At 32.1% G+C, this 23079-nt stretch overlaps 1 protein-coding gene across 3 annotated transcripts in view; it reads right to left on the reverse strand.

Moving 5' to 3' along the window:
• PLCB1 (phospholipase C beta 1) overlaps nucleotides 1-23079 on the reverse strand; it is an 831921-nt gene that overhangs the window by 125871 nt on the left and 682971 nt on the right. For all 3 annotated transcript variants that reach the window (XM_031951118.1, XM_031951120.1, XM_031951119.1), the window contains 4 exons: nucleotides 19377-19541; nucleotides 18148-18247; nucleotides 17472-17576; nucleotides 14493-14602 (listed from right to left, as the gene is read on the reverse strand). In XM_031951118.1, the coding sequence (XP_031806978.1) occupies nucleotides 14493-14602; nucleotides 17472-17576; nucleotides 18148-18247; nucleotides 19377-19541 (480 nt within the window). The remainder of the gene's footprint in view (nucleotides 1-14492; nucleotides 14603-17471; nucleotides 17577-18147; nucleotides 18248-19376; nucleotides 19542-23079) is intronic.

The raw sequence follows: 23079 nt of genomic DNA on the forward strand, positions 1-23079 counted from the left end.
CAAACAGATATACTGACTCTATTGATGACCCATTGATGTCCAATAATCAAGTCAAAATCAAAGAATATTTGCAAAGTACTTAGTAAAGTGCCTGAAAATAATGTTTTTTCTTCTCTAAGTCCAATGTTCTATGTATTTGGCTATTCTATCTCTCAAGATAAGTTAGTAAAAAGATAAATAGCAATGATATACATCTTGTATTTAAAACTACATGAATAATACAAATAAATGTTATATATAGGGTGTTCCAATAGTTTTAGTACATTAAGATATTACAGTATTACTCTTCACTAAGACTTTTGGGATATCCTATATTTAGAAAATAAAGAGTTCCATGTGGGTTGAAATCAGAAAGATTTTATAAAATACCCTAGAAAGAGCTATAGAAGAGTTGGGACATGAAATGGCCTTTAAGAAATTGGAAGGGTTTTGATATGTGTAAGGTAAAATAGAAAGGGAAAAATTAATGAGCAAATGAGAAGGAGAGAAATGGTGTCCCATGCTAAAATATCTGCTACTATGGATGCTTGGGAATTCTAAATTGCGGGAGATCTAAAGCTGATCAGATGTCTACAATAAGTCTGGCAATATTTTGGCAGGCACTCAGAAATGACAGGTCACCTGAATGCCTAAGGATAGGCAAACCAGTCTGAGCTAGAAAGAAGGCAAGTCCAAGTTTCCTTTCAGTTAGAATCATTCAGTTAGAATCACTGCATTTCCAGTTTGAGCAATAGGGAAATTTAGTATCAAATCAACCAAACAAAACAAGCAAATAAGAAAAGCAAGAATTATATCTAGATAGCAGAGTTTCTCAAAGTAAGTTCCAAGAGTCCCCAATGATTACTGACACCCTTTCTGGAGGTCTGTGAAGCCCAAACTGATTTTCTAATAATATTAATATGTTTTAATTCCTAACATGACAAATATTGATAGATATAATCCATATTGACAAAAACCATTTGGGAGTCATCAATAATTTTTAAGAATTATGAAGGGGTCTGAAACTAAAAAAAAATTGATTACTACTATAACTGACAATAATAATGTTTGGACATTCCATATCTCTTTCCTGAATGACTTATCATTTTCATTTTTCTTTTTGGTTGCTTTGTAGTATTCTCCGATGAAAAGATCACTTCTCTCATTATTTCTGTTCATCTCTTCCCAAATGCTTTCCTCTATGACTGTTTTCTGGATTTCATCACATGAAAATCTCATTTTTAACTACTATGCTACTCTTTCCACCTCTCTTTACCTATTCTGTTTTTGAATAAATTATATCCTTTCAGAGTCAAATTCCAATTCTGTATCTCATCACTCTAAGTATCAACAACACTTTGAACAATATTCATGTTCTTTGCTTTAGCTAATTCTTCATTCTGCCTTTATCTGTTATGTCTAGAAATCTGTGGCCTTGAAATTTATTGCTTGGATTTTGACTTCAGTAAATTTCTATAATAGGGGTCTGGCACATGTATGGAGTGCAATGGAGTATTTGCTTTCAATTCTCCACATTGAGGGGCCAGAGAATTTGAAGACAAATAACAGCTATTCTGTTATTGTTTGCACTCAGGAAATCATGTAATTAGAAATTGGTTTTTTTTTAAGTTTCCTAAATAGCCCAAACTGGGGATATGTTCAAAAAGGCCTGAGTTTTCCTGACCATTTTCTCTTCAGTGTTCAGAAATATATTTGATTCCTTTGCTCATGTTATTCAGTGAGAGACAATGGTGTAACAGCAGAAGTCAAAGGTCTCTTCTCTCCAAGAGAAAAGGGGCCTGTGAAAAATAGTTGTGGCTTTTTGTCTCCTTTGGCATTTATTCTTCAGTTTTAGATGAAGGCAGGGTGAAATTCATATATTCCAATGTCCAGGTTTTTGCAATTCCCTCAGTTTCATTGCCCAGTGGAGCAAAGAGTGACCCTTTCCAAATGACCTTTGAGATAAAGCTTATAGTGTCTGAAAAAAGGATTTCTCTGGCAGCCATCCTCATCTGGAAATAAACTTGATGGGATCAATGCTATATAGAAACCATGCTAAGAATAAACTTACTTACTAGATACTGAGGGTGGTACTAGGCAAGTGTGTCCTGAGATGCTGGGAGGAGCACTAATTTGTACTCTCATATCTTTGATTTAAATATCCATTTGTAAAAGATAATAGAAGGTAAGGGATTAAATTGAACTTAGTAGTTTCTAAAAATACAGGAAACAGACATATAAGTGATTGACATTATAGCATTATACAAGAGAAATATCCAAATCTTTCAGTATCCTAAGCCTCACTGGGGAAGATGTAACTGTCCTGGATCTGAGATAATGTCCCAGGACATCCTTGCTACACTACGAAATTCTTATCATTGTAGCTTTTTGAAAGTTTCTAGCTGAATGAATATTCATTGGATCTTTTCTCCCCTCCCTTTCTTTCCTTTAAATTTGAAGAAATCTTGATTATACAAGGGTTTGAGGCAAAGTCTTTTCAGATCTTATGTGGCAGCATTAATATATGGAAATAACAGGAATATAATGGCTAGTTGTAAGAGATAATGACCTCGTTCCTGGGCATGAAATGTGTCTTTACCTTATTCCATTTACATGGAGCAAAGTTCACAAAGTCTACTTATTAGATGGCAAAGTTAGGTGATTCCTTGACCAAGGGCACCCAGATCCATACCAGGGAAGGAAATATGGGCAAAGAAAATAGATGAGGTTTCTGCTTGTTTACCTGCTTTGGGGGACAAACACTTGGAAACTGGAGAAAGATCATAAACCAACGTAGGGAACTGAGAACAAGTGGTACAAAAATAAAACATGAGAAAGCAGGGAATGAGATAACATCTCTCTTTAAAGTTGTTCATAGAGTACATAATCATGTAATTACAACTAAAAACTATTAAACAGAATATCACCTATCATCAGACTATAACAAAGAGAATTCACACTATAGGTAAAGACCATTTGTGCACAAGACTCATAGAAATTTATATTGTTTTGACTAACATTTTTATGAGTAATGGCATTGAACAGAATGGTCTGTACATATTAGCTATTTAATTATCATTTTTTGAGTTAATATTGTTGTTTATAATTAGAGAAATCAGTCAACTAATTTCATTCTTAAGAATTAACTGATATGTGAATTAAATTAATGGGCTGGTACTATTTGAAATAGTTTCATCTCTCTGTTACCTATATTTAATTTCCTTTTAAAAAGATACTGACTTTACCAAAAACATTGTACTTAATCCATATTCTCAAAGGAAAATTATATTTATAATCATTTTCAATAAGTATTTATTGAATGATTTCTAAAATATAATTAATAGACACTAAAGAGTTTTTTTAAAAAAAGATTTTTTTAAAAACCCAGTAAAAATTGACTGGATACAATCCCTGCCTTTCAGGGGACAATATAAAATAGACAGCACATATCCACAAAAATGTAAAATAATGATAAATAGTAGCATATGATTAGTACTAGATGAGTGACATAAAATACATGCTACAAGAATTAGAGAAGGGACATTTGCTAAAGATTAGCTAAGATGGGAAAGACTCCAAGTGGAGATAAGGCTTCAGCAGGACTTTGAGTTAAGTTAGTATGTATTTATTATTAAATAACTACCATGTGCCAGGCCCTATACTGAGTACTGGGGATACAACCAAAGGCAAAAGACAGAGATCTCTCACTATGATGGGGGAGACATCATGAAAAGAACTTGTACAAACAAGATATACATAGAAAGAATTGGAGGTAATAAATAGAAGGAAGTCACTAACATTAAGAGGCACTGGAAAGAGTCTTGTAGAAGGCAAAATTTTAACTAGAACATGAAGGAAGCTAAAAGAAAACTTGTGGGAAGTGAAGGTTAGGAATCTAGATAATTAGAGAGGAAAGAAGGGATAATTTCAGTAGGGGTAAAAGAAAACTAAAAGATCCAAGATATTTGGAAACATTTATCCAGAGGAAAGCTTATATTTGTTTAGAGGGGACAGCATTGGAGAGAAGTGGACAGGAATAACACTGGATTACAAAATCATGTTCCATATTGGGTTGGGAGGGATTTTAGGGATTATCTGGTAATTTTATATCACCATCATTTTACAAATGAGAACACTCAATAGGGAATAAGTAGGAGAGGAAGTGTTCAAAGGTAAATCTGCTAACTCCAAACACAGGCTCAGGCTAAGAAATTTTAAATGCATCCTGGTAACCCAAAGAAGCATACTCGCTTATCAGATTGGAATAGATGTTCTTCAATGGCTTTTCCACTTCTTAATTTCTATGATGTTATGAAGATGATATCAATAAATAACCATCTTGGGTGAGAAGAGCTAAATTGTCAAAGGCTGAATAAGAGATTAGTGGAAGGTTTACAACTCTGAACTTTTTTTTTCTTTCTGGTCTGCTTTCAGATAACTCTTCTTTTAAGTTGGAAAAAAAAATAAAAATAATTAAAATAACCTTTACCATGAAATGAAACAATTTAGAATGGTAAAAAATTATATTTCATTGAAATTTTGGTATTTATTTAATTTAATATAAAGATTCCCAGCATATTCTGAAGAAATGGAACAATATTTTAATAGCACCACCACTACCACCATCATCATCATCATCACTAGCATTTATAGTGGCAAAGTGGATAAAGTGCGGGGTCTGCAAAGACTCATCTTTGTTACTTCAAATTTGACCATAGAAACTTACTAGCTATGTGACTCTCGGCTAGTCACTTATCCCTATTTGCCTTAGTTACAATTTTTAAAAGTAGTAAAAAAGAAGTAGTCAGGGAAGTCATGGGCTGAATCAAGTTTAGGGTGAGTTTGGCTGCAAATGCAAAATGAGTTGGAAAAGGAAATAGCAAACCACTTCAGGATCTTTTCCAAGAAAACCCCAAATGGGATCAATAACAGTTAGATAAGACAACAATTAAAAAATATTTATATAATGTTTGCAAGAAATATATTAACTCATTTGATCTTCACGACAGCCTCAGGATGTAGTTATTATTTTGCAGATGAGAACACTGAGGCAGATAAAGGTTAAATGACTTGCACAGGATCACAAAACTAGTATCTGAAACCAAATTTCAGCTCAGGTCTTCTCATCCTGTACTCTATATACTGCACTACCTAGTGGCCTTTAATATTTATACTCTTAAAATAAGGAAGAGATTTTGTTTAAAAATATAGGCATTTGTTAGCACAGTACTGCTGTAACTGGAATCCAGAAGACCAGCATTCAAATTTGGCTTCAGACCCTACTTGTGTAACTCCAAGCAAGTCACTTAATATCTCTCTCAGTTTTTTTATCTCTGCAATAGGAATAACAATCAGATCTACTTCCCAAGATTGTTGTGAGGGTAAAATGAGATGCCATATATTATGTAAACATTAAGATATTTATAAATGTTAGTTATTATTCCTAACATTACAAAGAATTATGTTTTTGCACTCTCTTGACCAAATGAATATATGTTTTAACACAGTGCTTTTTCCCTTTAAAAAATCCCAAGAATAACTAAAAATCTATGCTGTTTCCTGATTGATGCATGAATATGTTACTGTCTGTGTATGTGTTGGTGTGTTTAAAAGGGATTTATATACCACCTATTCTAAGTTAAACATAATGAATAAACTTAAGGAATAGGAGCAGTATATAAATTCTCCAAGAGGAACTGAATTATTGACAGGAACCTGGGAATCTAAAAGATAGAAAGAAACTCTGAATTGTAAAACTTAGTAAAAAAGTGTGTTCCATCATCAAAGGTAATTTTTGTTTCTGTAAATCCTCTTGAAGCCATGTTTTCCAGTATTCATACTGTGTGGACCATTGGTCATAAAACTCAAAGGCTCATATGGGAATTTATTTTAGTATGTTTTTGAGGTGATACCTTACTTTATAAAGAGAGTGAATCTAAGTTATTCTATGATTCTGACTTCTCCATTTGTGTTTTTTTGCTCCATCACCTTGCCAAGGTTAAGTTTTATGTTCATTGCTTTAGTTCTCTTTGCTTATATTTAAAAGCTCTTTACCTTCAAAAAATGGAGTGAGTTGACACATTTTTAAAAGAAAAATGCCCTGCTCTTTCCTTCTATCTATTTCAATTATAGTTCAGAAATGGGGATAAACTGTCATTCTTATATTGAATCATCTTTGAATATGTTCTTTTAGGTGAAAGTTTTCTTTTATAGAGGCTTAAAAATAGCCAGTACATCTAATTTTGCATTTTTTTCTCAGTGTAAGTTCTTAATTTAACTTGTATTGCAAGAATATTTTATAATAAAGTCCTATGGACTTTTAGTAATAGGATCCAGCTGAATAAAATTTGGGTTTTCATATACTGAATTCTTTTCCATGAACAATAGGAAGTTCCATAATATTTTGTACAATTACACAAAGATAAAAACATTTCCAACAAGTTCTTAAGAAGGCTTTAAGCAGTGATCCTTGGTTCATCCTAGACTTTTTCAAACATTTTCCAATATCAAGCTCACATGAAAACCTTTCAAGAATGCTAATCCTAATAGTTTATGCTTCAATAAAAGTGAATATGTGACTCAAATTAACTTTGGTTATCACAATCAGAAATTTTACAAAGATCTAACTAAAGTTTTGAATTACAAGTATGACTTTTATATTCAAATCTAGTTTAGATGTTGGTTTCTTGACCTATTTCTCAAGCTCTGCCTAAGAAGCCCAAATACCAAGAACCTTTATTTCAACAAGTATTTGTGCCAGCCAAACTCACCCTAAACTTGATTCAGCCCATGACTTCCCTGACTACTTTTTTACTACTTTTAAAAATTGTAGTAAGTTTATTTATTCTTGATACACAATGCTTTATGAATCATGATGGGAGAGAAAAATCAGAGAAAAAGGGAAAAACCATGGGAAAGAGAAAAAAAATAGAAAAAAGAAGTGAACATAGCATGTGTTGATTTACATTCAGTCTCCTTGTTTCTTTATCTGGATTCAGATGGCATTTTTTATCCAAAGTCTATTAAGATTGCTTTGGATCACTGAGAAAAACCAAGCTTTTCCTAGTTGATCATTGCAAATTCTTGCTGTTATTGTGGACAATGCAGTCTTGATTCTGCTTGTTTTGCTCAGCATCAGTTCATGCAAATCTTTCCAGGCCTTTCTGTAATCAGTTTGTTCATCATTTTTTTATAGAACAATAATATTATGTTACCTTTATGTTCCACAATTTGTTCAGTCATTCCTCAATTGATGGGCATCCACTCCTTTTTCAATTCTTTGCTACCACAAAAAGAGCTGCTACAAACATTTTTGTACATGTGGGTCCTTTTCCATCCTTTATGATTTCTTTGGGATATAGACCCAGTAATGACCCTCCTGGGTCAAAAGGTATATGCAGTTTTTTAATCCTTTGGGCATACTCTCTAGAATGACTGGATCATTTCATAATTTCACCAACATCGCATTAAGGTCCCAGTTTTCCCACATCTCCTCCAACATTTGTCATTATCTTTTTCTGTTATCTTAGCCAATCTGAGAGGTGTGAGGTGAACCTCAGAGTTATTTCAATTTGCATTTCTCTAATCAATAGTGATTTAGAATATTTTTATATAACTAAAATGACTTTAATTTCATCATCTGAAAATTATCTGTTCATATCCTTTAACCATTTATCAATTGGGGAGTGACTTATACTCTTCTAAATTTTATATATTTTAGAAATGAAACCTTTATCAGAAATACTGGCTGTACCCTGATGACTTCTTAACTTTGCCTCTCAGTGTGTGGATGCTCCCATATGTTGTTTTTCCATTTCTTTTTAAATGATACTTTCCCCTATTTGAATATAAGCTCCTTGAGGAAATGAAACATTTTTCTTTTGCTTATATTTGCATTTCCAAAACTTAGAAGTATCTAATACATAAACACTTAAATATTCACTCATTCTATCAATCTATTATATCTATTATTGATGCTCATTGACAGCATTTACTGCCTCTTTACCTGTCTTTATATGTTCTGTTCTTAACATAGTGCATAGGACATGGTAGGCACTTAAAATATGCTTATTTACTCGACCATAAGATAACTGTCTATATGAAAGGCTCTACATTCTCAGAACTATGGAAAGAAATAAATTAAAAGACATATCAAAGTTGGTTAAAGACACCTTCAATTTTCCCCATGTCACAAGGGCGGGTGCATGAAATTTACTGATTATAGTTCTTAATCTTATATGATGGTTTAGAAGATCAATCTAACATTATAATGCAGAAGAAAAATGGTAAGTAATCATTTTATCTGTAAAAGATCTGGGGATTTTTGTTGGCTGCAAGCTCAATATGAGTCCACAGTGTAACATGAAGCCAAGAAAACTAATAAAATTTCAGAATTCATTAAAAGGAGGAGAATAAGCAGGAGGTCATAGACCTGTTATACTTTGTGCTAATAAGACTATATCTGTATAATTGTGGTCAATTCTGGCCATTCTATTTTAGGAAGTTCATGCCTAATTTGGAGAGAACCTACAGGAGGACTCCAGTGATCAAGGAACTATCAAATATTTATTAAGCTCTTATTATATCCAGGGAATGAATTGCTGAAAAACTTTTAGAAAATGTTTGAAGAGTACACTTAAAGGAAATATGATGTCTTTAAATATCTCATACATGCATAGCTAGAAGGTAATTCAGAGGACTTGCGTCCTCATTTTACTGATAAAGAAATTAAGGCTAAAAAATTAAATGACTTGCTTAAAGTTACATTGTTACTAAACAGAAGACACTTGAAATAAGCTATTTTGGTTTCAAACACAAAATCCCTTCCCACTATGCTATAAATCTTTTCTTATTCATCTCTTTTTTTTTCTCAACATAAACCCCAATTTGTTCAGGGTTACATAGCTAGTAAGTGTCAAATATCTGAGTTAAGATTTGAATTCAGGTCTTACTGAGTTCATGGCCTGGTGCTTTAGCCACTTCACCAGCTAATTGCCCTCTTTATTATATTTCCATGTGAAGGGCTTTTTATTTGGAAGAAGTGCTTTTATTTTTATTTTTTATTTTCTTATTGAAAAAAATAAATTTTTTTTTTTAGATTTTTTAATGGTTTACAGCAAAGGTACTTTTAATCTAATAATAAAAATTTGTCCTCTCCCTTACCTGCCCTACCTCCAAATGTTTTTATCTTTTCATGATAGGAAGTAATTGAACTTTCTATGTAATAGATTTGAGAATTTCTCTGGGGTGAAAACTTTATTAGCTGGGCAGAATCTGATAATACTGTGCAGTCCAAAAAGGTCTTCTGTTTGCAAGTATAAATGACCTCTAGAGGTATCAAGCTAAAAGAAGCCTGCTCATAAAGTCCTTGCTGCTAAAATAGGGTCTCTAGTGTGTGCCATGTCCTAGATAAAATTTTCTTTTGAGACACCAGCTGCTACTTCTTCTGAGTGTCCTCATTCAAGTAAACTTATATTTTCACAAGTGTAGAAGAAACAAAGAGGTAAATTGTTGTCCATGGAAGAATAATGGCTTTTTATTCATCTAATCCTTGTGAATGTGGACAAGTTATTCTTCAGTTATAAGTAGTATAGCCAAGATTTACTTTTTTCCTCTTCTGAAGAGACATCTTTATGAAGAGAGAAAAAACACAGAGTCCAATAGAAAAAAAAAGTCAAAAGAAACCATGACTAAATATAACTAAAAATTACTTTTATGACTTAAGAGGTAAAAAATATTGAGAACTAGTTTCCTCTTATAACATTTATGAAACCACTGTCTATTCATTTTCTTAAGAATATCAAAAAAATAAGGCTGACCTAAAACTCAGATTCTGTATTTTTTATCCCCAGTGTTTCAGTCACCCAAAATAGCTCTTTCATATGTGATATCTGCTGAAAAGCTATGGCTTTGTGAGTATAAGAATATCTTAAAGGGTCCCTGACAACCTTGGAAGGTCCCAGATTTTTACATCTTTAAAAAAAGCTCCTTATTGCTGGAAATAATCAGTCCTTCTGTGAACTGAAACTTTTTTCCATTCTAACCTCTTGATTCCACCATATGGAGTACACCATGGTCTCTAAAGTAGTATATTTGTTATTCAGCTCTAAAATCTATGTCCATCAAATTGAAAATAATTTTTAAGGAAAAAAAATCTAAATCCTGTTTAAAAACTTGACAGTCAATATTTTTGAAGCTGTCCAATCAGTTGTTCAGGCATATCTGACTCTTTGTGACCCTAAGAATCAGGCTGCCCATGGAATTTTCTTAGCATGTTTGCCAAGGGTGTTTGCCATTTCCTTCTCTAGTATTTTAAGGTGGAGGATAATTAACTTGCCTCTGGTCACACAACTAGTTTGAAGTTGAATTTGAACTCAGGCTTTTCAGACTCCAGATGCAACATTCTAATCACTGTGACCACCTATGTGCCTCATAGGTAAGCAAAGGTTAAATGACTTGCCCAATGAGCTGAACTTGAATTTTCTGACTCCATGTCCAGCATTCCATTCAAAGTCATCTATCTGCCTGATAGATAATACATTTAAAATCTTTCTCTTTAAAAGTATAAAAATTTTTCCCTTTAAATTCAATCTTTCAAGAAAGAAATTCATCCAAGAAGAGGGATTATCCTATTTCCAAAGAAATTATTGCACCTTCTAAGTAGAAAACAATGCCACTGGGAATAAATGGCATTCTTCATCCTTTAAGTAGAAATGATATTTTTCATAATCATGAATAAGGAAAGAAGGACCAGTGATTAGCTGTGAAGTAACTAATATCTAAGCTAGAAGATCTAATTTCTAAAAGGTTCCTTCATGAACTGACTAAGAAAAGAGAGTCATAGGTGTCTATCACTGGTCTGATGAAGCCTTTTTTAAAAAAAAATTGGTTTTGGAAAAAATAAAAATATTATCATATATAAATTATAGGATTGGATGTATTTTTTAGGTCTAAAGTTTTAGGATCTAAAGCACACATCCCCCACTCCCTTACAAAAATTAATCTTTTCGTTTGTTAACTAGAAAAAAAATTTAAAGTCAGATGAACCCCCACTTTCCAAATCTGAAAATATAGGACATGTCCCTTCAAAAAGTAAGTACCCCCCCATACATATACATACACACATATATTCTTTAGAGATGTCAACTATATATGTTAGAGTCTGAAATGATTTATGAACTTTAATACTACCTAATATTAAACATTATTCAATGTCAGTAGAAGACTCTCCCTCCAACTAAGTGGACTATAATCTGCCACGTATGTTACTTAAGTGACTTGCCAATCATCTTTAGGTGTCCTAAAGAATAAATTTTTCACCATCTACTATGGGATATACTTGATATAGTAAAAGTAAAAATAAACTGCAATTTATACTATTTATAGTCAATTTTTTCTTTTTTAAATTTATTCTTTAGGTTTTTAGTTATATCTTCTTGTCTAACTCATTTTCCCTTGTTTTTTTTTTTTTTTAACTCTGCTACTGCCAAAAAAATACAAAACATGACAACTTGCAGACATCAGGACTCAGAAGAAGAGAGAAAGAATCTTTAGAAAAACTCTAATTAAGCAAGTTACTTTGGGGAGATAGTATGGTTAGGAGAGGAGGGTAAGACTTTTCATTATTCTTATGTTAAATTTTATAGACAGGAATGGTGTCATTTCCCATTAGACATTGTAAGCTAAATGATTTTTATTTAATACAACTTCATCTTTTCACCGATGAGGAAACTGAAGGCAAGGAAAGATAAGATCATAGAGGCAATGTATTTGTTCTCATCTCAGTTATTATCTTGATTCTGTTTTTTTCCCCATGAAGAATAAGCCTTGTACTGTAAATGACAGAGAAAAGATGACTAAGAGGGAATTGATATTTGAAGGGAAAGTGAACACCTAGTAGCTCTGGATGAATAAAAAAATTCTGGTCCAGATGAACATTATCCTAATACGGGGAGATGTGATCACTGAGCCACTTCAGCATAATCTGGAAAGACCATGTTGAATAAAAGAGGAAGAGCAGAAATGAAGAATGCAGTTGTTTTCTTGATCTTCAAGAAAAGGAAGAGAATAGAGACTGAAAATCATTAGTCAGTAAGCTTGACTTCAATTCCTGAAAAAATTCTGGAATAAATCATTAGAACAATGGTTAAAAATATCTGAAAAAAGTTATAACAACAAAGGACCTGCTTGAATTCATCAAGAAAAGGACATTTAACACAAGACTCAAAAGAAGCTTAAAAAGGTAAATATGAAAGTGAAATCAGGAGGGATTCAATAATGGTGAAAATGTTAACATTTCTATATGAGAAGAGGATACATTTATCATTAAGGCAATTAAAAGGAATATATGTAGACAAAGGGCATAAATTATGTGTGTCAATTATATTAGGATGATTAAAACAAAAATAAAGGCAGGAGAAAGAGGGATGCATTGGAAAAAGGAAGAAGGAAGAAAAATAATGAAGATTATCTCATATCAGTGAGACATGCAAGGAAAAGTTTTTACAGTGTAGAGGAAATTGGGGTGGAGAGAGGGGCAGCATTTGAACCTCATTCTCATTGGAATTAGTTCAAAGAGGGAAGAATATATTTACATAATCAATTGGTAACAGAAATCTATTTTACTCAACTAGGATATAGGAGGGGAAGAAAATAAGAGAAATAAAAGGGAGAATGAATTAAGGGAAGCAGTGGCCCATATTGCTTGTCTTCATGGATGGTTAGGGAGCTGGAAGGAGGGACAGAATTCAGAACAAAACTTAAAAAAAAAGTTAAAATAAAAAATGCAAATTTAAAAAATAAGGGAAAGGCCAGACAAAAGTAACTTTATTTTCTTTAAGTGAGAAGGTCACTAAATTGTTAGAGGAGAGGAATGCCTTAGCTATCATTCATTTAGAGTCCAGCAACACAATTAAGTGTCTCACTATTCTTATGGGGAAAAATGGAAAGATATAAGCTATTTACAGTTAGATGAAAATATGGAGAAACTTGGAGACCTGAATTTTTTTAAAAAGCTATTAATTATTCACTGTCATTGTGGCTAGAGATATCTAATGGAGTATTCCATGAATCTCTGGTTCTTTGTTGCTTAATTACTTGCTTTAAAATACAAATGGGAGATCGCCAGATTTGCAGATGACACTAATAAGAAATGAATAGTTAACACATTGAATGATATATCAGTATCCAAAAAGACCCGGAAAGCCTGTAATACTGGGCTGAGTCTTCTATATTGATTCAATAGAAATAGATCAGAGGCCTGTTAAGACAATGGTTATCTGAAAAAGATATGCAGGTCATGGTGAATTTAATGCTTAATAAAAATGAAGCAGTTAAAAATTCCAATTCAATATTTGGTTTCTGTAAAAAAAGCATATTTTCTAGGAAGAAGGAGTAACATCCATATCATCATCAGATCATAGTAGGAATACTGTGCTTTATTCTGAGTGTATAGATTGGGAAATGCATTGATAAGCTGACCAGTGTTAATTTGCAAGCAACTGGGATTGTTAAAGTCCCTTAGGGTCACATCATGTGAGAATAATTTTTAAAAACTGTGTATATTTAGTACAGAGAAAAGAAAACTCAAGTGGGGGCAAGATAGTTGTCTATTATTATATGAAAAGGATTAACATAGAAGAAGAGCTTGTATTTAGTTTGCTGGTACCCTGAGGAGAAAGAAAAAACAATGAACAATGGTTGGAAACTATACAGAGGGCAAATATCAACTTGATATGAGGAAGAATTTCTGAACAATTAGAACTGTACCAAGGTGAAATGAACTGCTTTCATTTGCTTTGGGTTCCCTCTCACAGAATGTCTTCAAGTAGATCCTGGATGGCCACTAATGAGGTAAGCAACAAAATGGATTTCTTTGTATGAGTTGGACTTGCAAACTGTTGAAGCCCATCAAATTCTAAAATTTGGTGATTTTATCTTCAAAATGTTCAATGCAAAAATATTGAGTGACTAAGCTTCATTTTCTTTCTTGAGATTTCAAGTGATCTCTTAAGATATGGTGAAAGTAGATTCAGTTTTGTTTATTTGAAAAATAAAAAGTATACAAAATAGTTAAGCTTTGGGACAACTAGGTGGCTCAATAGATCTGCTGTTATAAAATGGCCTCAGATAATCTTACTTAATGTTTATTTATTTCTGTTTCCTGCTCTGTAAAATAGGGATAGTAACAACACCTGCCTCCTAGGGTTGTTGTAAAGATCAAGTGAAATTAGTACATAGTAGGTATTATATAAAGATTATCTATGATGACTATAAATGATGATGTTGATGATGATGAAAATGATAATGATAGTAACTTCTCTAAAATGCTGAAACTTCAGGAAATAAATAAAAAAGAGACAGTTAATTATTTGAATATTGTTTTGTGCCCATAGTGCTATAAATTCAGAAGATTAGCTTTTCTCTTTTCTTACAAATGATCTTGTTATTTCAACATAACCAGTAATCAGACATGACAATCAGTTCTAAGTATATTGTTTACAACATTCTCTTGCCTCTTTCTTTACTTCTTCTTCATCTTCTAGAGTTAGTGCTGCTAGCTGCTTAGCTCTTTGCTCCATCAGGTTCACATATCGAATAGGATTTGACAATGCTTCAATTACATCTAAAATTCAAGAAAACATTTCAGATCAAATTTCTGCTGATATTAAAATCTACATGTCCATGTTCATGAGTATATAAACACATGCATTTATGTTTATAAATATGTGTGTGTGGCAAATATTGAGTGTATCCTGAAACACATTAGTCCTACTAAAATTTTATTCCAATTGCATTTGTGTGCAGGCAAATGAGTTCTTAAAGACTAAGATTACAGGGTGGAAAGGAAGGAAATTTGAAATTCTTATTCCACTGGAAATACTTTGAGCTCTTATATTATATACACGAGTTTGATCAACTCAAGAGTTGATGTACTATTTCCAATGAACAGCCTAAGTTTGAGGAACTTCATCATGAGAAGGTTAGCCATTGTTTGATGGAATTTTTTTTTTTCACAGAAAATTAATTAAATCTTTCAGTAAAAGGCAGAGTACTTACAATCAGCATTGAGGAGAAAGTACCCAAATTTATAAAATAAGTTATACACACATATACATATACTTTTTGGTTGGATGATTTAATAGAGTTGGGAGCTTCCCAGAAGGAAACTTCTACAGACAGTCAAGTAGACAATTAATTACCTCACAACAGTTGTCTTAGACCATGAAGGGCCTTGACCTAGGTACTTAGCAGAGTTAAACAATATGTGTCAGAAGTAGTTTCTAAAATCTGGTGTCCTGACTTTCAAGGATGGTTCTCTTAGCCTACAATCATGGAGCAAAATCCATGTCTTCCGATCTCCTTTTCAATGCAGCACCTTCTCCTGCTCCCTATCTTAATTTTATGCTTTTTCCTTTGTTTTCTCTTCCTCACTGCTCTCCACTATCTTTTTTTCTCATATAGAACTGATGTGACTTTTAAATTTTATTTAATACGTTTTTTACCATATTTTAAATTTTTTGGTTCTTATTCTTAATTTTAAAATGAAATATTTTGTTATCACTTAAAATACTAGATAACATTAATATTTATTGATATGTACTTCAATAGGAGGGAAAAGATCTCTTATTTCTAGAATATAATATCTGTGATAACCTAACTTCTGAGGTTATAAAATTTGACTCAGATTTTTATGCCAATATAAGACTGTTTATTGGGGGGCAGCTAGATGGTATAGTAGATAGAGCATTGGCCCTGGAGTCAGGAGGACCTGGGTTCAAATGAAGCCATAAACACTTAACACTTCCTAGCTGTGTGAGCCTGGGCAAGTCATTTAACTTCAGTTGCCTTGCCAAAAACCAAAAAAACCAAAACAAACAGACTAGAAAGTCATGTAATTTTGGCAATAGATACACATATCTTTGTATACACACATGCATATTTAAGATAGTAACTGGATATTGGATCATATAAAATGCTTAAATGCTAAATGTCAAACTGCCCTATAGAGAAGAAGCCTAAACATTTGATTTTCATTTTTTCTAAATGAATTTTCTTACAAAATTTTTTTACTGAATTTGACCATGATGAATCTTAACTTTTTGGAAGCTTTAATTGAGGAGAGATAGGAGTCACTCAAAGTCATTTAATCTTCAGTTTTCTCATTTATAAAATAAGAATTTTGGAGAGTGAATGTAAATCAACACATGCTATGTTCATATTTTTTTCTTTTTCTTCTATTTTTTTTTCCTCTCATGGTTTTTCCCTTTTGTTCCTAGCATAATTCATAAAGAAATGTATATTTTAAAATGAAAGTATGTGTATAACCAGGAAAAAAACAATAAAAATTGAGATTTTAGGGTCTTTTGTAGCTCTAACATTTCCATGGCAAATCTGCATTTTGTGCTACGTTATGTAATTTTGTTTGCTTTTCACTGGATCTATGATTTCATCCCTGTAGGGAGTTCCTGATGAGAAGCTTCTTCTGCCAAGACAGATCAGAGACTTCTCTATAAATAATAGCTTAGAAATGTGCTCAGGCTACTGAGATATTAAATGTGTAGCCCAACATCACACAATCAGTGTGGGTTGGAGATGTCTAAATCCAAGTCCTTTTGGCTTTGAGGCCAGTACTAAATCCACTTTAAATGATTAACTTTAAATAATTACATGGAAACAAAATGTGATGTTGGCTCACCATACAAAAAAAGAAATCTATCTCACAAACATGTTCAAAAATATGCACATTTATGTTATAGTAAAATACCATTTTATCCCCAGAAGCTTCTTGGGTTTTTCCTTTTCAATTACTTAAAGGGTCTTGTTAATTTCAACAGAGAAGGAAAATCCTTAAATTAATATCCAAGTCAATGTCAGTCTTGGAAACATTTCTTTCCACTGAAAGGATCCCTGTCAAGCTCCCTGATATTTTCAGGCTGGAAGTACTGGGGAGCATCCCACTCTGCTGATTACTTCTGATAAGGTAGCAAGGTACAAAGCAGCACTGGTGCAGGGATTCCAGAGAATTAATTCACTTAGTATAGCATGTTTCAGTCATTTTACAGTTGTGTCTGCCTCTTTATGATCCCATTCAGGGTTTTCTTGCAAAGATCCTTTAGTGTTTTGCCATTTCTCCAATTCATTTAACAGATTAAAAAAATGAATCAAAGAGTGGTTAAATGACTTGTCCAGGATTACACCAATAGTAAATATTTGAGACCATATCTTAATTCACAAAGATGAGTCTTCCTGACTCTAGCCCTGACATTCTGTCTATTGTGCCACCTAATTCCTAATATAGTATATAGATATCACCAAAAATAACTTTACCTCATCTATATTTGGAATCTGTGTAGTATCTCATAGAGAAACTATCTTAAATAAATGGTTCTACATCATATTAACTAAGTTAGTAAGTTTTGTCTGCTTAGAATTGAGTCATCAATATAATTGGGTCCTAAATTCACCGACAAAGAGTAATTATATTTGTTTACCTGCATATGTATCTGGCACATAGTCTTTCACCTCTATGTATACAAAGACTGCTGGAAGCATCAAAGGTTGATTCCTTTCATTCCTCAGACAAATGTAGTGATAGCCTGGAAAGTGAAAATATATAGAATATTTTAAATTCACTATGTATGTATTTATTTATTCTAGCATGTAAACATGATATGATGTTTAAATATTCTCTGATAAAGCTTCCTGATTCGTTGGATGCTGATGTCTTCCTTTTTTCATGGAAATCCCAGATTATTTTCATATATTCTGTAAATATTTTCTATGTGTCCAGTTATTTAAGACTTGTCTCATTAGAAAGTCCTCTCTTTGAGGATGGAGAATCTTTTTTATCCTTCCTTTGTATCTCTAACATTTAGCATAATGCTACAAATAAAGTAATCACTTAATTGTAACAATCATTTGTTGACTGAGGTTGGGTAATTTCTTTTCATTAATAGCAATCATTTTGTATTCTTATCAATCTCCCAAATTCTTTCTACTCACATTTTTTATGCAAAAATTACTTACAAATCTCAAAAAAAGAGATTTTTTAAACTATGCCACTAAGTCACCTTGCAAAATTATGAAGATAAAAACATTCATTTCTTATAATAAATTTTATTTAAAAATAACTAAATAACTGATGAATTTCTCTTCTCATAATTTTACCTGGTCGAATTGCTTGTACAGGCAATATCCGGTGACCAATAAATTTACCTCCTTCTTCATATGCTGCTATCCTTAAACAGGCCAGAGAAGGTAGGACCACCTAAAGAATTTAGGATACAGACAAGTTATAACACTGAGCATCAAATTCCATTAAGCAAATTTTAGTATATTTGAACAATGATATGTTGTTCCACATGTGGCCTAGTATAGCTATAAAAGCAAAATCCATTCAAATTGGCTGCTAAGTCCTACAGGTAAATAATGCCCTATTTGATAGCTGTGTTAACCCATGTAAATAAGTCCTCTCTCAATCTTAGTTTACTCATCTATAAAGTTAAGATTACAATAATCTATACCTTATAGGGATGATGTGAGGATCAGAGCAATAATGTATTCAAATCCTAAGAGTATTATATAAAAGTGAGCTATTAATATAATAAATAGGTCTAAGGTTTTGATTTTAATTAACCTCCTTTGTAAAAGGCCATGCTAACCTCTTCTAGAGACCTTAGTTTTATTTTTGTTTAGAAATTATAATTTTATCAGCATAGTGAAGCTATTTTTTAAAGTATTTAAATCTGCTAATTATCTGTAATTTACAGCCTGGCAGATCTGCTCATGGTCATATAATTAGGTTTCATCAAAAGCAGAAATTGAATTAATTTTTTCCACTTCCTCCCCCATCTCTGGCCCAAGCTGCCTTTCTCCAGAAATAATATGTTCCTGTAATTTCCATACTTTTTGTCATAGTCAAAATATAGAACTTTTCATATTGTTTCTGTAGCGACATATACATAGATTATTGAGCCTGAAGTCAGGAAATTTGAGTTTATATGATGCTTTAGACACAGTTAATTTGTGTGTTTGGTTGTTTTCAGTCATATGTCTGACTCTTTCTGAACCTATTTGAGGTTTGCTTGGTAAAAGTAATCGAATGATTTGCTGTTTCCTTCTTCAGGTCACTTTACAGATGGGGAAACTGAGGCAAATGGGTTTAAGTGACTTGCCCAGAGTCACCCAGCTAGTAGGTGTCAGAAGCCAGATTTGAACTCAGGAAGGTGAGTTTTCCTGCTTCTAAGCCTAGCACTCCATGTACAGTGTCACCCAGCAACAAACAAACAAAAAAAGACTTTTCATTGTATTTCATAAAGTAGGCAAAGTACTTCCAATAAAGTGCTTAAGGAGCAATTTTCATGACAAAACAAAAAGAAAAATTAAACTAAACTAACCTTCTTGAACACTATAGGTTCTTCTTCCCAGACTGGATTTACAGCATTTCCTTGAGATGTCTTGGTCTTAAAGGCTTTTCTCCTGGTGTCCACAGGTAAGCCAAACATATCTATTTCTACGTAAGTCCCAACTTTTTTATCAGAAAGAAACTGACCTGAAATGATCTAGGAGAAGAAAAAAATAATTGTTGTGCCTGTTTAATGACAATTTAGAGATGTCTTCCTGAAAAGTATGGCCAGAAGCTGAGAATTTCTATGACATGATTATTTTCTCTGAAACTAAATCAATACAAGGTTTTGAAACAAGTATTAATGATGAACAAGTCTTTAAGTCTGAAGAAGAAATTGTGTAACAGAAAGTTATAAAAGAAGTGTAAAAATATTTTCACAAGAAAGGAAAGGAAATAGTTATCTACTATTACTCTTTAAGTTTCAACTCTGAATTACCTTGTGCTAGCCCAAACTATTTGTATTACCAGTCTTATAACTAGAAGGTTTTCTAAACACTAATGGTGAATATCTGCGGCAGAAAGAACAAGTAACTAATAAATTTTGCTAATTTCACACTTTAATTCCTATGCTCATAATCTCTCTTTTTTTTAAAGTTCAGCTTGTTCATAAATTTTTCTTGATAGAGGTTAGTTAACATTTCATAATCATGTTTGAATTCTCAAGTCATGTATGTCACATCCCAAATTCTCAGATCCTTTCTTAAGACAATGCCTCAATAAATTCACAAATAGTATATCTTTATAATAGTTATATGCAGAGAATAGTTAGTATTTTTATGTGTATGTTTTTTAGGATTCATTAGTTGTCTTTGAAAAATTATTATTGTATTTTGTTTATATTACAAACACCAATAGATTTCTCCCATTCCTTGAGAGATCTCCTAAAGCAAAGTAAAAGTTAAATAAAACTAATAACACAGTGACCTCGTTTGAAAGGGCATGCAACATTTCACATGCAACATATTGCTTTCCAAACCTCTCTATTAAAATTAACAAGTTATTTTTCCCTTTTCTACTTCTAATTCATTAAAAAAAAGAAAAACAAATTTGTTGTAACAACTATGCATATTCAATCAAGACAAATGCCTTCAGAGATTATTTATACATGATATATCTATCTCTCATTCTGTACCCTAAATCCACTATTACTTAGTCATGGATAACATGTTTCAGTATTGGTCCTTTGAAATCATGTATATTTGTCAATGGTCTTTTCTGATGGTGAATATTTGCTGGCATTGAGTTTTTTGATATAATGTATTATTCTTAGAAATGTCCTGTCATAGGAAGAAGGGAATATTCCTTAGGACAAAAGCAACCAGACTATAGTTGACTAAATGATCATGATTTGACAAAAGTGTAAGTTGTCTCACATCTCATTTTTGTTTATATCTTTTATTTGCATGTTTAAAAATATTTTACTATTACAATAATTATCAAGAAAAAGCAAATTTAAGACAATATAGTTGCAACAATATAATGTTTTGACCAGTTAAGCCCAGACTTCAGTTTCATTTATTTTTTGTTTTTTCTGTTCCTACTTAGTCCTTTGATTTGGCTTGAAGCAACCTCATAAATTCGCGCTGAGAATGGAATCCTAGCTATAACATATACCAGAACAAGACAACCCTAATTTATATGAGTTAGTAAAAGCCATCTCATATACAAGGACAAGCTACTTTAAGTCGTGATATGACTTAGTTTTTTTGCCAATTATAAGAGAGTAATTGATATGTAAACTTGATAATAACTGCCATTTCATTATGTTTTGGGTGATTTTTCTGACTTTCTTTTCATCAAAACAACTAGGAATGTAATATACTTCAATAAAAACATCATCCTAAGACATGAGGGGAAATAGTTATACTAATGAGTCATGAAGTGATTCAAGCATTCTGGAGAACAAGTTAGAAATATGCCCAAAGAACTATAAAATTGGGCATACCTTTATGGGAGATAAAAGAAATAAAAGAAATGGGAAATGGACTTATGTAAACAAAAATATTTATGGCAACTCTTTTTTATGATAGTAAAGAACTGGAACTTGAAGGGATACACATCAATTGGGGAATGATTGAACAAGTTTTGGCACATGAGTGTAATGTAGTAGTATATTATAAGAAAGAATAATGGGATAATTTCAGTAAAATATGGGAAGACCAATATGAACTGATGCAAAAAACATGATCAATTCTTTTCCTTTTTGATCATTTTTTTAAAAGCATGATAATTGTAGAAATATATGTAGAAGAACTGTACATGCTAAATATATTGTATTACTTGCCATCTAAGGGAGGGGATGGAAGGAGTGGAGGGAGAAAAAATTTGGAACATAAGGTTTTGCAAGTGTGAATGTTGAAAATTATGCATTTATTTTGAAAATAAAAAGTTTTTTTAAAAAAGAAATGAGCAAAACTAGGAAACATTTATACACAATGACAGCAATATTAAATGATGACCAATTGTGAAAGACTCTGCTACTTTGATCAAAACAATGATCCAAGACAATTCCCAAGGACCCATGATGAAAAAATGCTATCTACCTCTCTTGTTTTTATTTTGTTGAAATATGACTAATTTTTTATAATTTCATATTATAAAGACTATCAAATTACTTGCTTTCTTACTAGGAGGGAATGGCGCGGGGGGGAGGGAGAGAACTTGGAACTCAAAAAATGTTAAAAATAAACAATAAATATTTTAGAATCCCTAAAACAAACAAACCAAATAATCCACCATCCTAGAATGAGTATAACTTGGGAGCTCTAATCATGAATGCAGTCTCTCTTTTTAAACTGTTAGGCTTAATGAACTAGAAATCTTAAAAATCACTCTGTAACCAGTCTTTTTTAATTGAAAATGCTTTTAAATACTATCTAGAGATTTTACAATTATGTAATAAAGGTAATAGAAAACAAATGAACCATTTCAAAAGAGTGAACTAAATGAATACTATTCTTAATTTCTCAGATAATCCTTCACTGTTCTATCATTGAATAATCAGTGAATAAATACTAATAGTAACAGTAGTATAAACATTGTAAGAATGTGGGTGAGTCACGAAGCAAGGTGAATATAAGAATAAATTCAAATCACTTTATTTTATGAACCCAAATATTGGAAATTTATTGCTACATGACATGAGTTGTACATATTTAAATATAGTTATGAGAATGTGGAATGCTGATTATAATAGTAATAAAGAACTCAGAACTCTAGTGTAGATTTTCTTCTGCAGAGGGAATGCACAGTAATTTCAAATTCCAAACTGTCTTTTTCCCTTTGACTCTATTATATGCAACTCTTCCAAATAATTTAGGCCCTTTGGAAGGCTCTGAGCTTTGCATTTATCACAAACTATTTTTATATTTCTATTTAAAATAGAACAATGGAATAGCAAAGAGTTTTAATACAAATGAAATTTCCAATCATATCATCTAGGAACTTCCAAAAATCATGTGAAATGGTCTGTATTAAAATGTATTCCCAATCAAGATGCTAAATTTTATTTCTTACACTTTTATAACTTACACTTAGTTATATTATATCATAATGGCAAGAGAATGTTAAAATGGCACTGTAAATTAATTTCTCAGTCTTAATTACATAGTGCTCGTTTTGCTTGAAGTTATTACAATTCTCTATAAAATCTTGTGATGCTTTAGTTAATCCTAAAATACAAAAATACAGAG

Source organism: Sarcophilus harrisii, chromosome 2 (genome assembly GCF_902635505.1).
Source record: "Sarcophilus harrisii chromosome 2, mSarHar1.11, whole genome shotgun sequence".
In the NCBI taxonomy this organism is placed as follows: Eukaryota; Metazoa; Chordata; class Mammalia; order Dasyuromorphia; family Dasyuridae; genus Sarcophilus; species Sarcophilus harrisii.